Raw genomic sequence first — 13,488 nt, 5'->3', positions numbered from 1 at the left:
GCTCCTTGGTCTTCTCGGTGTTAAGCAGCAGGTTGTTTCTGTCGCACCACTCAGCCAGACGATCCACCTCCTCCCTGTAGGCGGCCTCATCATTGTCACTGATGAGGCCAATCACCGTGGTGTCATCTGCAAACTTAATGATGGTGTTGGAACCATCAGCAGGTCTGCAGTCGTGGGTGAAGAGGGAGTAGAGGAAAGGGCTCATCACACAGCCTTGTGGTACACTGTGTTCATCGTGACTGTAGATGAACAGTGGTTATCCAGCCGGACATGTTGGGGGCGGTTGGTCAGGAAGTTCAGTAACCATTTGCAGATGAGGGAACTGATGCCCAGGTCTGTCAGTTTCCTGATGAGTTGTGAGGGGTGGATTGTATTGAATGCTGAACTGAAGTCTATAAACAGCATTCTGGCGTAGGTGTTGTTGATGTCCAGGTGTGAGAGGACAGAGTGCAGTGCGATGGAGACTGCATCCTCTGTGCTCCTGTTCTGGCGGTATGCGAATTGGTGGGGGTCCAGGGTGGGGGGGAGACAGGATTTGAAGTGTGCTAGGACCAGCTGCTCTAAGCACTTAGTGATGATGGGGGTGAGTGCTACTGGGCGGTAGTCATTGAGGCAAGATGGGTTGGAGTTTTTGGGTATCGGGACGATGGAGGTGGATTTGAAGCAGGCCGGTACCACAGCGTGGGCCAAGGACAGGTTGAATATGTCTGTGAGCACTCCTGCAAGCTCCCCAGAACACGCTCTGAGAACACGCCCGGGGATGCCATCAGGACCTGCAGCCTTGTGGACATTGATCCTGCTCAGCACCGCTCCTACATCAGTAGGGGAGAGAGTCAGAGGTTGGTGGTCTGGCGTCACGTCTGCTTTGGTTGTGGTTGTAGGGTTCCCTCGCTCAAAACGAGCATAAAAGTTGTTGAGCTCGTTGAGGAAGGAGACATCAGAGGATGCGGGGGAGGGTTTGGTGGTCCTGTACTCTGTAATGGTCTGGAGTCCTTGCCACATGCGTCGGGGGTTGGAGTTGGAGAAGTGTTCTTCTACCTTCTTTTTGTAATGGTGTTTGGCTTTTTTGATGCCCTTCTTTAGATTAGCCCTGGCTGTACTGTAGGCGTGTGCATCTCCTGACCTAAAGGCGGTGTTGCGGGCCTTCAGGAGAAGACGAACATCCCGGTTCATCCAAGGCTTCTGGTTGGGGTACATGGTGATCCGTTTCTGGGTGGTGACACTGTCTGTGGTTTCGGAGATGTAATCCAGTACAGATGAGGCGTACTGGTCCAGGTCTGTGTGGGTGAACATATTCCAGTCTGTGTTTTTAAATCTGTCCTGGAGCACTGCGTCTGTCCCCTCTGGCCACACTTTAATTGTCCTCACAGCAGGTTTCACACGTTGGATGAGTGGTGAATACCGAGGTGTGAGGAACAGGGAGAGATGGTCCGATTGTCCAATGTGGGGGAGGGGTGTTGCTTTGTAGGCTCCAGCCAGGTTGGAATACACATGGTCTAAAGTCTTGTCTCCTCTGGTGTGGCAGGAGACATGTTGGTGGAATCTGGAGAGGACTGTCTTTAAGTTGGTGTGGTTGAAGTCGCCAGCAACAATAAAAGCAGCCTCGGGGTGTTTATTCTGGTGTTTGTTAATGGCTGCAGAAAGTTCTTTCATGGCCAACCTAGCATTAGCGTCGGGGGGTATACAGTGGGGCAAAAAAGTATTTAGTCAGCCACCGACTGTGCAAGTTCCCCCACCTAAAATGATGACAGAGGTCAGTAATTTGCACCAGAGGTACACTTCAACTGTGAGAGACAGAATGTGAAAAAAAAATCCATGAATCCACATGGTAGGATTTGTAAAGAATTTATTCGTAAATCAGGGTGGAAAATAAGTATTTGGTCACCTCAAACAAGGAAAATCTCTGGCTCTCACAGACCTGTAACGTCTTCTGTAAGAAGCTTTTCTGTCCCCCACTCGTTACCTGTATGAATGGCACCTGTTTGAACTCATCATCTTGCACAATCGGTGGCTGACTAAATACTTTTTTGCCCCACTGTATACACGGCAGTGAGTATGATAGAAGTGAGTTCTCTGGGGAGGTAATAAGTAGGGGTGCAACGATACACAAAATTCACGGTTCGGTTCGATACTTTGGTGTCACGGTTCGATATTTTTTCGATACAAAAAAAATGTTCATGCCTTTTTAATTTGTCATTTATTAAAATTATAAATATATATTTTAACTCAAAAGTACAGTTTTTTAATTTAACCCTAACCCTTGTGCGCGTTTTTTATTTTGACAGCGAATGCGCACCTGCGGACCACTTATGTGCACCCCTGGTTATTTAGCTCGTCATATTGCAGCCACAGAAATTCTTTTGTCCATGAAACCATAAAGCTGCACTTTCTTTTTGCCTTATAGTCTCATTTGTCATAACTTCTCCGTTTTGTGGTAAGCTTTTCTTTGGCTGTCACTTCTTCACCCCGACCTGTCTTATTTGGCTCAGCAGAACTAAAATATATATACTGGTACTTTTACACACGGACTCACATAAGCTCAGCGATTCTCTGCGCGATCAACCTCTCACATGTTTAAGCTTGCTGCGGGAGATTTCACTTGTCATGTTTGCATAGTAAGCTAACGATTAATAAGACGATGTCAGAGGAATTGGTGCACAAATTATCATCACTCACGGATCAGTGCTGTCATTGCAAAGTGAAAGCAAAAAAACAAGCGCAAATTCAAACGCGATTTCAATATGTCACATATTGACAGTGGCTCACCGATGCCAATGACATAATTACCCAGCTACATTTCTGAAAGAATGCAAAAGCATTGACATATATTTTTCCTACAATAGCCCGACGGGCAGGGCAGAGAGATTTTTGTAGCCCGACTGGAAAGATCGCTAGCTCCGGGACGTCGGGCTAGCGATTTTGCAAGCCCTGTATCTGATTGAGGAATCACTCATCTTTGGAAAAGAGAGTTTATTACAGAGAAATGTCTCTTTCCAAAATAAAAGCTATACTATCCGCTTCTTCTGGGCTATATTCTCAGCAGCATAAGGAGAATCACGTGCTAACAGCTGTCTAAATGACTCGGCTAAAGTTAGTAGCATGCTTGTTGTTTTTGTCTTTGCACTAGGATGATGTCGGCGTAAATGTGCAGTCATATTCGTTGTGTTCCCACTAGTGCTTTCAGGTTAATCTCGTTGAAATGACCTTAACGCCACAACACGGCAAATCTCCGTTAACGAGCTACCGCCGATCGCCCCGTGCATGGGGCTAGACGGCCAACACGTTAACGAGCTAACTGCGCTAACACACTAGTTCACACCAATGTAATTAAGCATTGCATGGCACATCCAACATACTGTTTTACTTTAGTCCATGACTCGCTTACCTTCAGGGTCATACGTCACATGAAAACCAAAATAATTCCAAACGCCAGATCTGAATGAGGGTGGGGGAGGTCCATCTTGCAAGGAGAGCTTAACTTCTGTCTCGCTAGCTTGCCCTGCGCTCTTCCTCCTGACTATGCTGTCTGTGTTGAGCGCTCAGTGGATCTGCGCTCGACAGTGCAGCCTAGGCGGAGTAGTCGAACGCAGATTCACTGAGCGCTCAACACAGACAGCATCGTCAGAAGGAAAGTTGATAAAATAAATTACAAATGTTGTATTGTTCGATACATATGCGTACCGAACCGAAAGCACTGTATCGAACGGTTCAATATCGATACGAATATCGTTGCACCCCTAGTAATAAGGTCTGCATTTGACCATTAAAAACTCCGCATTAGGTGAGCAGTGACTCTCAGTAGTAGTGGAGTTCATGCACCAAGCATTGTTAATATAAATGCACAAACCTCCACCTCTGGTCTTGCCGGAGTCATCTGCTAGCCTGTCGGCTCGGTGTGTGTAGTGTCCTGCTAACTCGATAGCATTGTCCGGGCAGCTGTTGTTCAACCATGTTTCGGTGAAAAACATGACATTTGAGTCCATAATCCGTCTGTTGTTAGTGATGGAGAGCCGTATCTCATCCATTTTGTTTGCCAGAGAACGGACATTGGCGAGGAAAATACTGGGTAAAGGCAGCCGGTGTGGTGTTAGCTTTAGCTTATCCCGTAGCCCTCCGCACCTACCTCGCCTTTGTTTACGATCTCGGCGCCGTCTGCGTGCACTTCCGCCCGGCCGGGAAGAATGGGCAGCCTCCGGTGTTCTGGAGATCTCTGGGATGAGTCGGAGATCGGCGACAAAACTGTTGGAGTTATGAGTCCAGATGTCCAGAAGCTCTTGTCTGCTGTAGGTCAGCAACGCACAGCAATTCTGGACGAATAATCCGGTTAAAAGTAGATAAAAAACCGCTAAATAGCAGATTCTGGAGAGACACTGAGCCTCGCGTTGTTCACGCGTCGCCATCTTGGATGTCCTATGGACAGATTCCCCCACCTGAGCTGTAGATCTCTGCAGCTCGTCCAGAGTCACCATGGGCCTCTTGGCTGCATTTCTGATCAGTGCTCTCCTTGTTCGGCCTGTGAGTTTAGGTGGACGGCCTTGTCTTGGTAGGTTTACAGTTGTGCCATACTCCTTCCATTTCTGAATGATCGCTTAAACAGTGCTCCGTGGGATGTTCAAGGCTTGGGAAATCTTTTTGTAGCATAAGTCTGCTTTAAATTTCTCAATAACTTTATCCCTGACCTGTCTGGTGTGTTCTTTGGACTTCATGGTGTTGTTGCTCCCAGTATTCTCTTAGACAACCTCTGAGGCCAACCTCAGGGCAGTTGTGGAGCTGTTTTGCAAAGAAGAATGGGCAAGGATTTCAGTCTGTAGATGTGCAAAGCTGGTAGAGACAGACCCTAAAAGACTGGCAGCTGTAATTGCAGCAAAAGGTGGTTCTACAAAGTATTGACTCAGGGGGCTGAATAATTACGCACACCCCACTTTGCAGTTATTTATTTGTAAAAAATGTTTGGAATCATGTATGATTTTCGTTCCACTTCTCACGTGTGCACCACTTTGTGTTGGTCTTTCACGTGGAATTCCAATAAAATTGATTAATGTTTGTGGCTGTAATGTGACAAAATGTGGGAAAGTTCAAGGGGGCCGAATACTTTTGCAAGCCACTGTATCTATGCTCTAGCTGCGCAAGCTTTGGCCTTCAATGCTCGGAGTTCATAGGTAAAACCAGGGAGCAGAGCGAGTGAAGGAAACAGAGTGAGTTTTTACAGGAGCCAGAGAATCAAGGACATTGAGTAAACAATTTTTATAATATAATAACAAATCATCAGGAGCAGAATAGAAGTCCGGAATCTGAATATTGTCCAGTCTGGTAGTGAGAATGTCCATACAATGTTCTTGATGTTGTGGAATGAGATGAGACGGTTTGGTTTGGTAGAAGAGCAGCTGAGACTGAGGTTAAATGAAAGGAGGAAATGGTCAGTTATGGGAATTTTAGCAGCAGAAAGATTCGAGGGAGTAAGACCAGAACAGCAAATCAAGTCCAAGGTGTGCCCTTTGGAGTGAGTGGGAAAAGTCAATAAATTGTTTAAATTCAAAGCCCTCAAGACAGGGGGAAAAGTCTCTGGTGACCAGAAGGTCATTATTATATATTCATATTATTATATATGAATGTTGAAATCTCCCACCAAGATAACATTTGGGGAGAGAGATGAAGGATGGGTTAGCAGATTAGCAAAGTCACTGAGGAAGTCAGGGTTAGGTTTTTTTTTTTTGGGGGGGGGGGGGGGGGGGGGGTGTACAGTAGCTATCATGGTGGGAATGGGTCCAGTCAGCTCACATGCAAGGCACTCTAGGGAGCTAAAGGTATGAACATTAACTGGCAGGACCTTCAAGTGCTGACGAAAAATGATCGCGAGACCACCCCCACGACCTGAGCAGCGAGGTTTAGAAAAGCAAACAAACCCCAGAGGAGTAGATTCATTTAGCGGAGAAAAGTCATCAGGTTGTTGCCAGGTTTCAGTTAAACAGAAAAAGTCAGACTTATTGCAGAGTACCAAGAGAGAACCCACACAAACACAAAGTCCCCAGCCAGTTGGTGGATTTGAACTCAGGACCTTCGTGCTGTAAGATAACAGTGCTAACCACCATGTTGCCACAAAATAAATGCATTCCGGTTATTTCCACTCATTTACAATAAACGTTCAACCACACGGAACAAGCAACAAAGAAGCAGACAGTGAAAAGGTCTGAACAACTCACCATGTCTAAAAATGTGGCTTGGCATCGGTACATGTTCCTGTACACCTCTATAGGAAGCGTCATCTTGGACACCTCAGTGTTGGGACCCTGATCTGTTAATATCAATCATATACAGATAAGCTCATAATAAAATAAAATCTATTAATTATCATACACAAATTAGGTTTGGAATGATACCTGTTCAATGAGAGATACTTACTGCTCTTGGTGCCGTTTATGTGGCGATAGATGATGTAGCCCAGAGTGGCCCCGACGGAAAGCCCTGCAGCCAGAGCCACTATTTTCCCAGAGCTCAAGCTGGTCTTATGACCTTCCTTCACTGCATCCATGACACCTTGTGCACCCTGCAGGATGCTTTACCTAAACACACACACGACACAAGTCTCCATCCATTGGTACTATCAGCCTTATTAATGATCTACTCCTCCTTCTTCCATCCATGTTGCCAGCTACAGTTTATAGAATGTTTTTATTTGGACATCTTATTGCTTCGTCCTGAGAATGACCCCTTATTGCAACACAGAAACTGTGGCTCTCAAGAATAGTCATCAGCACACATTGTGCCACATCTACTTTGAGCTAGGTAAACATTCATAAATAATATGATTAAGAGCAAAGAGAATTTAAATATCAGTTATTTTTATAAAGATATCTTTGTTTCAATTAACAATAAATAAAACATCAAAAAGAACATTTAAACAGAAAAAATATATACTGTATCAGATGTTGCTCAAATTCAAACTCAAAAGCCCAGGACCTTTGAATTAGTTAAACAAAAGATTCAGGTCAGGCCACTACAAATATTCTTTGGTTTTTTTAAGAGGTGGACTTTCTGGTGTTTTGGATCATTGTGCAGCTCCAGAACCCAAGTGCACTTCAGCTTGAGGTCATGAACAGATGGCCAAACATTTCCCTTCAGAAAAACAACTTCATTTTGTGTTTACTTGCGTTATCTTTGTCTAATATTTACATTTGTTTGATGATCTGAAACAGTCAAGCGTGACGAGGAGGAAGGAAGGAAGGAAATCAGGAATGGGTCAAACACCTTTTTTTTTCTTTTTACACCACTATGTATATACATACACAATGCAGTACTGAGGGTTTCTATTAAATTCAGATTTAGACAAAACTGTACTTTCAAATATGGACCATCTCATTCAAAAGATAAAAATGATTACATTGGTGTGGCTCCCAAAAATCAACTGTCTCAATGATGTTGCCTGTTGGAATAACCTCACAGGTACTTGGCCAATTTGACCAAAAAATGTAAGACTTTCTGTAAGATAAAAATAAACCGAGGATCAGTAGAAAGAAAACATGGACATTGAGACAGAGGAAGAAATATAAATATATAAACATAAAATGTGATTTTTCATATCTGAGACGATCTATACATCTTTATGTGATGTGTGTATCGGAAACATTGGCTTGAAAAAGGAATATGTACAATGAGCAATGTTTATTTGGATGGAGTGGTTTGTCATATGAAATTATTCAGAAAAGCGTTTTGAAAAGAGACTTTCTGGCAATACTTACAAATGAGAGAAAATATTTTTAAAGTCCAATTTATCATGAACAAGAACCAAGTGAGTGACTTTTTGGATCTTTATGAAGTTGCACATAAGGCAGCTGTGCTTTATAAACTGTTAAACAAATAGAAAAAGGACACCTTCAATACTCTGAGGATTTGGCAAAAGGACCTTGGATGTGCAATGAGCAAGAAGAACTGGTCTGGAGTACTCTCCAATACTAATAAATACCTTTTAAAAAGGCCCATGGAAAATTCATGCCATTTCTAAAGTAATACGTGGGTTTTATTTTACCCACTTATAGTTTGGATGTAATGTGCAACAATTTCTGTTGGAAATGTAAATCAGAAAAGGAACATTTATTCATGTTATTTGGGAATTTAAACAAGTGTATCCCTTTTGGGGAAAAAAAATCTAGATCGTGTAGTGGACTGGTTAAGTTTGATAATACCCAAATCACCAAGGTTATGTTTTTTCTGAGACCAGTCGGTCTTACCCACTGCATCCAAATACTGCTTTGTGGTGGCAAAAGCAGGTGCTTTTACAGCCACAAGAATAACCCGAAGAGTATGGAAAGACACATCCTCCCCAAATTTCAAAAACTGGACAGAAGCTATGTAAGAAATTGGATCATACAGAAAATGTTGGCAAGAATTGACTATGATACTAAAAACTTTAGATCTTTGAGAGGGCAGTTTGTAGAAATGGTTGTAGGTTAGAATCTCAAGCCCAGCCTTTCTTTGTCTTTCTGTTTTTATCCCAGTTTTCTTCCACTCTCTTTTTACATAGGCATGTAGTTATGATCAGCACATTCACGGAAAATCAAATAATGACCCCGTCTGATCTCGTTAAACAAAAATTTTAAGAACGACTTTCATGACTCACACTATTGAGTGTAGGCTTCAACCCAGCTGCCTTCTAATGAGAATCGTACTTAAAAACCCATTGAATGCGGCATGTCTTCCTAAATATAACACAACGTGATAATTGCACCCTGCATGCATTTGCTCAGGAGTGTATATATTTTGGGCATTTGATAGTTCTGTTTAGCAGCAGCTTACCACTTTAGGACAATAATATAGAACAAATATTACATTTAGATTCGAATACTGCATGCAGTCTCCTCGGACCTGCTCATACAAGATAAGCTAGCTGCTGCTTTCAGCACTGACACAAGGTAACTAAACGCCACTAGCATGCTCAGATACATGATATCACAGCCTTTATATGTTTTCGACGCTAATACGATTTAGAATCAACGGCATTTTGGAAAGAGTTTCCACTCCCTTCCCACTCGACCTTACCTGTCGATTTGTTAACCTCCTAGGAGGAAGTTCTCAATAAACCGGAAACAATATTTAGTATTTAATTTTCGAATATTGAATTTTCTAATGTGCAGCAGCAAATTAGCTATTAACACTAAAAAAACACTTTATAAATAATTCACTATGAAAAATCTATTAACCACAAACGTGATTATTTAAATGAAACATTTTATTTTAAGCCGTCAACCGGAAGCCCACTTCTCGCTGTGCAAGCTGCGTGCAAGCTCTCTCAGCCCAGTGACTGTGAAGAAGAGGCGTTCCCCTCAGAATCAGACCTCAGCACCACCCGGTGGCAACAGACAGACATCACAGACAACCTGTGTGTCAACTCTTGTGCTGAATACATTCATTTGTTTTAATATTTGAGCAAATTTGTCGCAATTCCAATATTCAAACAAAATTTAAAAAGTACAACTGCTGACCATAATTTGTACTGTCAGTGAAACCAGGTGTTTTACTGAAAAAGGTACAGGCAAAACTTTAGTTTTCTAGAACCTTACCTGAAGGTTACAATTTGGAGAGCGATCTAGGATTATTTCCTGAAGGTAAGTTATGTAGAACCTTAAGAGAACTTGTTTAAACTGTTGATGTTATGGGAGAACCTCAGAGGACCTCCAGGGAATATTGCCTTCTATTAGTGCCTCAGAGAACATATTGCAACCACTACAGCTGTCTGGAAACGTCAGTCATATTTAAGGGCATTGCCTATAGTGATAGCTACAAAAAACAAAAAAAGATGTGATTTTTTTTTTCAGATAAAATGTAAAACTGTACGAACACACAATATCATTCTTCTCTTAGGATGGAAAAGAGAGCTTTAAACAGACTGATGTTTTTCAGGTAAGTAGGCATAATAGAATAGAATAGAATAGAATAGAATAGAATACTTTTATTTGTCAATTTCTTCAAATGTACTTGCCATACAAAGGAATTGAAATTACGTTTCACACTGTCCCATGCGTAGACATTGACAACAATAAGGTGCAGATGCACAACAAAAACAGCCCTAACAATAAAGTAATAAATAGTAATATAATAATATAAATAGTGCTAAAAGAAATACTAAAAATATATATATAGCAGCAGGTGTGTGCAATTGCAATGCAAGTCAGGAATGTTTTCAGTTCTTGGTTCAGAGAGTGTTTCCTTGCTGGAGAGTGTGCGTGGGTGAGTGGGGGGGGGGGGGGGGGGGGGGGGTAGAGTCCAATTCTGTCTTCCTATACTTCTGCCAATCTGGTGATTCTGCTGGCTGGGAGCCGGGAGGGAAAAGAGTTCAGCAGTCTCACAGCCTGGTGGATGAAGCTGTTGGTGAGCCTGGTAGTGCGGGAGCGGAGACTTCTGTATCTCTTTCCAGAGGGCAGGAGGCTGAACAGACAGTGCGCGGGGTGGGTTGCATCGTTGACAATTGTGATGGCTTTGCGGGTGAGGCGAGTGGTGTAAATGTCTTGCAGGGAGGGGAGTGGTACACCAACTATCCTCTCAGCTGTTCTCACAATGCGTTGTAGAGCTTTTCTGTTATAGTCAGTGCAGCTACCGCCCCACACAGTGATGCAGCTGGAGAGGATACTTTCAATAGTTCCTCTGTAGAATGTAGTCAGGATGGGTGGTGGAGCACTTGCCCGCTTGAGTTTGTGCAGGAAGTAGAGGCGCTGTTGTGCTTTCTTGGCCAGTGATGCTGTGTTGGTGGTCCAAGAGAGGTCCTCACTGATGTGCACCCCCAGGAACTTGGTGCTGCTCACCCTCTCCACCGCAGCGCCGTCGATGGTCAATGGGGGGTGACAGGTGTGGCCTCTCTGGAAGTTGACAATAATCTCCTTGGTCTTACTGACATTTAGCAGGAGGTTGTTGTCTCTACACCACGTGGTCAGGAGCTCAACCTCTTTCCTGTAGTGATGTAGTGTTGGTGATGAGTCCCACCAGCGTTGTGTCGTCCGCAAACTTCACAAGGTGGTTGGAGCTGTAGGTTGGTGTGCAGTCATGTGTCAACAGGGTGAAGAGCAGAGGACTGAGCACACAGCCTTGTGGAGCCCCCGTGCTCAGGGTGATGCTGTTTGAGACCTTGTTGCCCACACGCACCGCTTGAGGCCTCTGGCTGAGGAAATCCAGCAGCCAGTTGCAGAGGGAGGTGCTGAGGCCCAGTCTGTCCAGTTTACAGATGAGTTGTTGTGGTATTATGGTGTTGAATGCTGAGCTAAAGTCTATGAACAGCATTCTCACATATGAGTCTTTCTTGTCCAGATGAGTTAGGGCCGGGTGGAGGGCAGAGCAGATTGCATCCTCTGTGGATCGTTTCGCTCTGTATGCAAACTGGTGTGGGTCCAGGGTGGGAGGTAGGGTGGATTTGATGTGTGACATGACTAGTCGTTCAAAGCACTTCATAATAATGGGTGTCAGTGCCACGGGGCGGTAGTCATTGAAACAGGCTGGGGGGGGAGAGAGATGATACAGGAATATAAACATCCTTATAAATTGTCAAAGGAGCTTGCAAAGAAAAGCGTCTGGACTTCTTTAAGTTACTTGAAGACGTTTCACCTCTCATCCAAGAAGCTTCTTCAGTTCTAAGGTCAAATGGTGGAGAGTCCCAGATATAAACCTAGTGGGAGTGACCCCCCACAGAGGGACAAAAGGACCCCCTGATGATCCTCTAATCGCCTGAGCCAAGGTGTGTAACTGGGTGTGGGTCCCAATCAGCCAGAGTTTCGGGTGTGTTCATTGTGAAACCTGGCCCCACCTTATCATGCGAATTCCTGAGGTCAGATGGCCCAGGATGTGAGTGGCCGTTAAGGCGTCTGGGAAGGGATCTCAAAACTGGATTATAGATGGCAGAGAGTTGGTGTCGTAAACCCCCGCCTCTGTTCAAAGATGGTCGCTCACAGTGGACATACAGTGGGGCAAAAAAGTATTTAGTCAGCCACCGATTGTGCAAGTTCCCCCACTTAAAATGATGACAGAGGTCAGTAATTTGCACCAGAGGTACACTTCAACTGTGAGAGACAGAATGTGAAAAAAAAGTCCATGAATTCACATGGTAGGATTTGTAAAGAATTCATTCGTAAATTAGGGTGGAAAATAAGTATTTGGTCACCTCAAACATGGAAAATCTCTGGCTCTCACAGACCTGTAACATCTTCTGTAAGACGCTTTTCTGTCCTCCACTCGTTACCTGTATGAATGGCACCTGTTTGAACTCATCATCTGTATAAAAGACACCTGTCCACAGCCTCAAACAGTCAGACTCCAAACTCCGCCATGGCCAAGACCAAAGAGCTCTCGAAGGACACCAGGAAAAGTATTGTAGACCTGCACCAGACTGGGAAGAGTGAATCTACAATAGGCAAGCAGCTTGGTGTGAAAAAATCAACTGTGGGAGCAATCATCAGAAAATGGGAGACATACAAGACCACTGATAATCTCCCACGATCTGGGGCTCCACGCAAGATCTCATCCCGTGGGGTCAAAATGATCATGAGAACGGTGCGCAAAGATCCCAGAACCACACGGGGGGACCTGGTGAATGACCTGCAGAGAGCTGGGACCAAAGTAACAAAGGTCACCATCAGTAACACACTACAACGGCAGGGAATCAAATCCCGCAGTGCCAGACGTGTTCCGCTGCTGAAGCCAGTGCATGTCCAGGCCCGTCTGAAGTTTGCCAGAGAGCACATGGATGATACAGCAGAGGATTGGGAGAATGTCATGTGGTCAGATGAAACCAAAGTAGAACTTTTTGGTATAAACTCAACTCGTCGTGTTTGGAGGACGAAGAATACTGAGTTGCATCCCAAGAACACCATACCTACTGTGAAGCATGGGGGTGGAAACATCATGCTATGGGGCTGTTTTTCTGCCAAGGGGACAGGACGACTGATCCGTGTTAAGGACAGAATGAATGGGGCCATGTATCGTGAGATTTTGAGCCAAAACCTCCTTCCATCAGTGAGAACTTTGAAGATGAAACGAGGCTGGGTCTTCCAACATGACAAGGATCCAAAACACACCGCCCGGGCAACAAAGGAGTGGCTCCGTAAGAAGCATTTGAAAGTCCTGGAGTGGCCTAGCCAGTCTCCAGACCTCAACCCCATAGAAAATCTGTGGCGGGAGTTGAAAGTCCGTGTTGCTCGGCGACAGCCCCAAAACATCACTGCTCTCGAGAAGATCTGCATGGAGGAATGGGCCAAAATACCAGCTACTGTGTGTGCAAACCTGGTGAAGACCTATAGTAAACATTTGACCTCTGTTATTGCCAACAAAGGTTATGTTACAAAGTATTGAGTTGTATTTTTGTTATTGACCAAATACTTATTTTCCACCCTGATTTACGAATAAATTCTTTACAAATCCTACCATGTGAATTCATGGATTTTTTTTTTTCACATTCTGTCTCTCACAGTTGAAGTGTACCTCTGGTGCAAATTACTGACCTCTGTCATCATT

General features: G+C 44.1%; 1 protein-coding gene across 1 annotated transcript in view; it reads right to left on the bottom strand.

The window, feature by feature from the left end:
• tdrkh (tudor and KH domain containing) overlaps positions 1-9,050 on the bottom strand; it is a 40,278-nt gene extending 31,228 nt beyond the window's left edge. Inside the window, exons 1-3 of the mRNA XM_085360337.1 lie at positions 9,034-9,050; positions 6,400-6,560; positions 6,201-6,292 (exon numbers count right to left, since the gene is read on the bottom strand). Coding sequence (XP_085216463.1) covers positions 6,201-6,292; positions 6,400-6,529 — 222 coding nt within the window. The 5' untranslated portion in view covers positions 6,530-6,560; positions 9,034-9,050. The remainder of the gene's footprint in view (positions 1-6,200; positions 6,293-6,399; positions 6,561-9,033) is intronic.
• Between the last annotated feature and the right edge of the window lie 4,438 nt (positions 9,051-13,488).

This window comes from Diplotaxodon limnothrissa, linkage group LG8, assembly GCF_057381915.1.
Source record: "Diplotaxodon limnothrissa isolate DT_005_m linkage group LG8, D_limnothrissa_male_GT1.1, whole genome shotgun sequence".
In the NCBI taxonomy this organism is placed as follows: domain Eukaryota; kingdom Metazoa; phylum Chordata; class Actinopteri; order Cichliformes; family Cichlidae; genus Diplotaxodon; species Diplotaxodon limnothrissa.
Note: the sequence above shows the minus strand (reverse complement) of the source record. Positions and strands in the feature narration are given on the sequence as shown.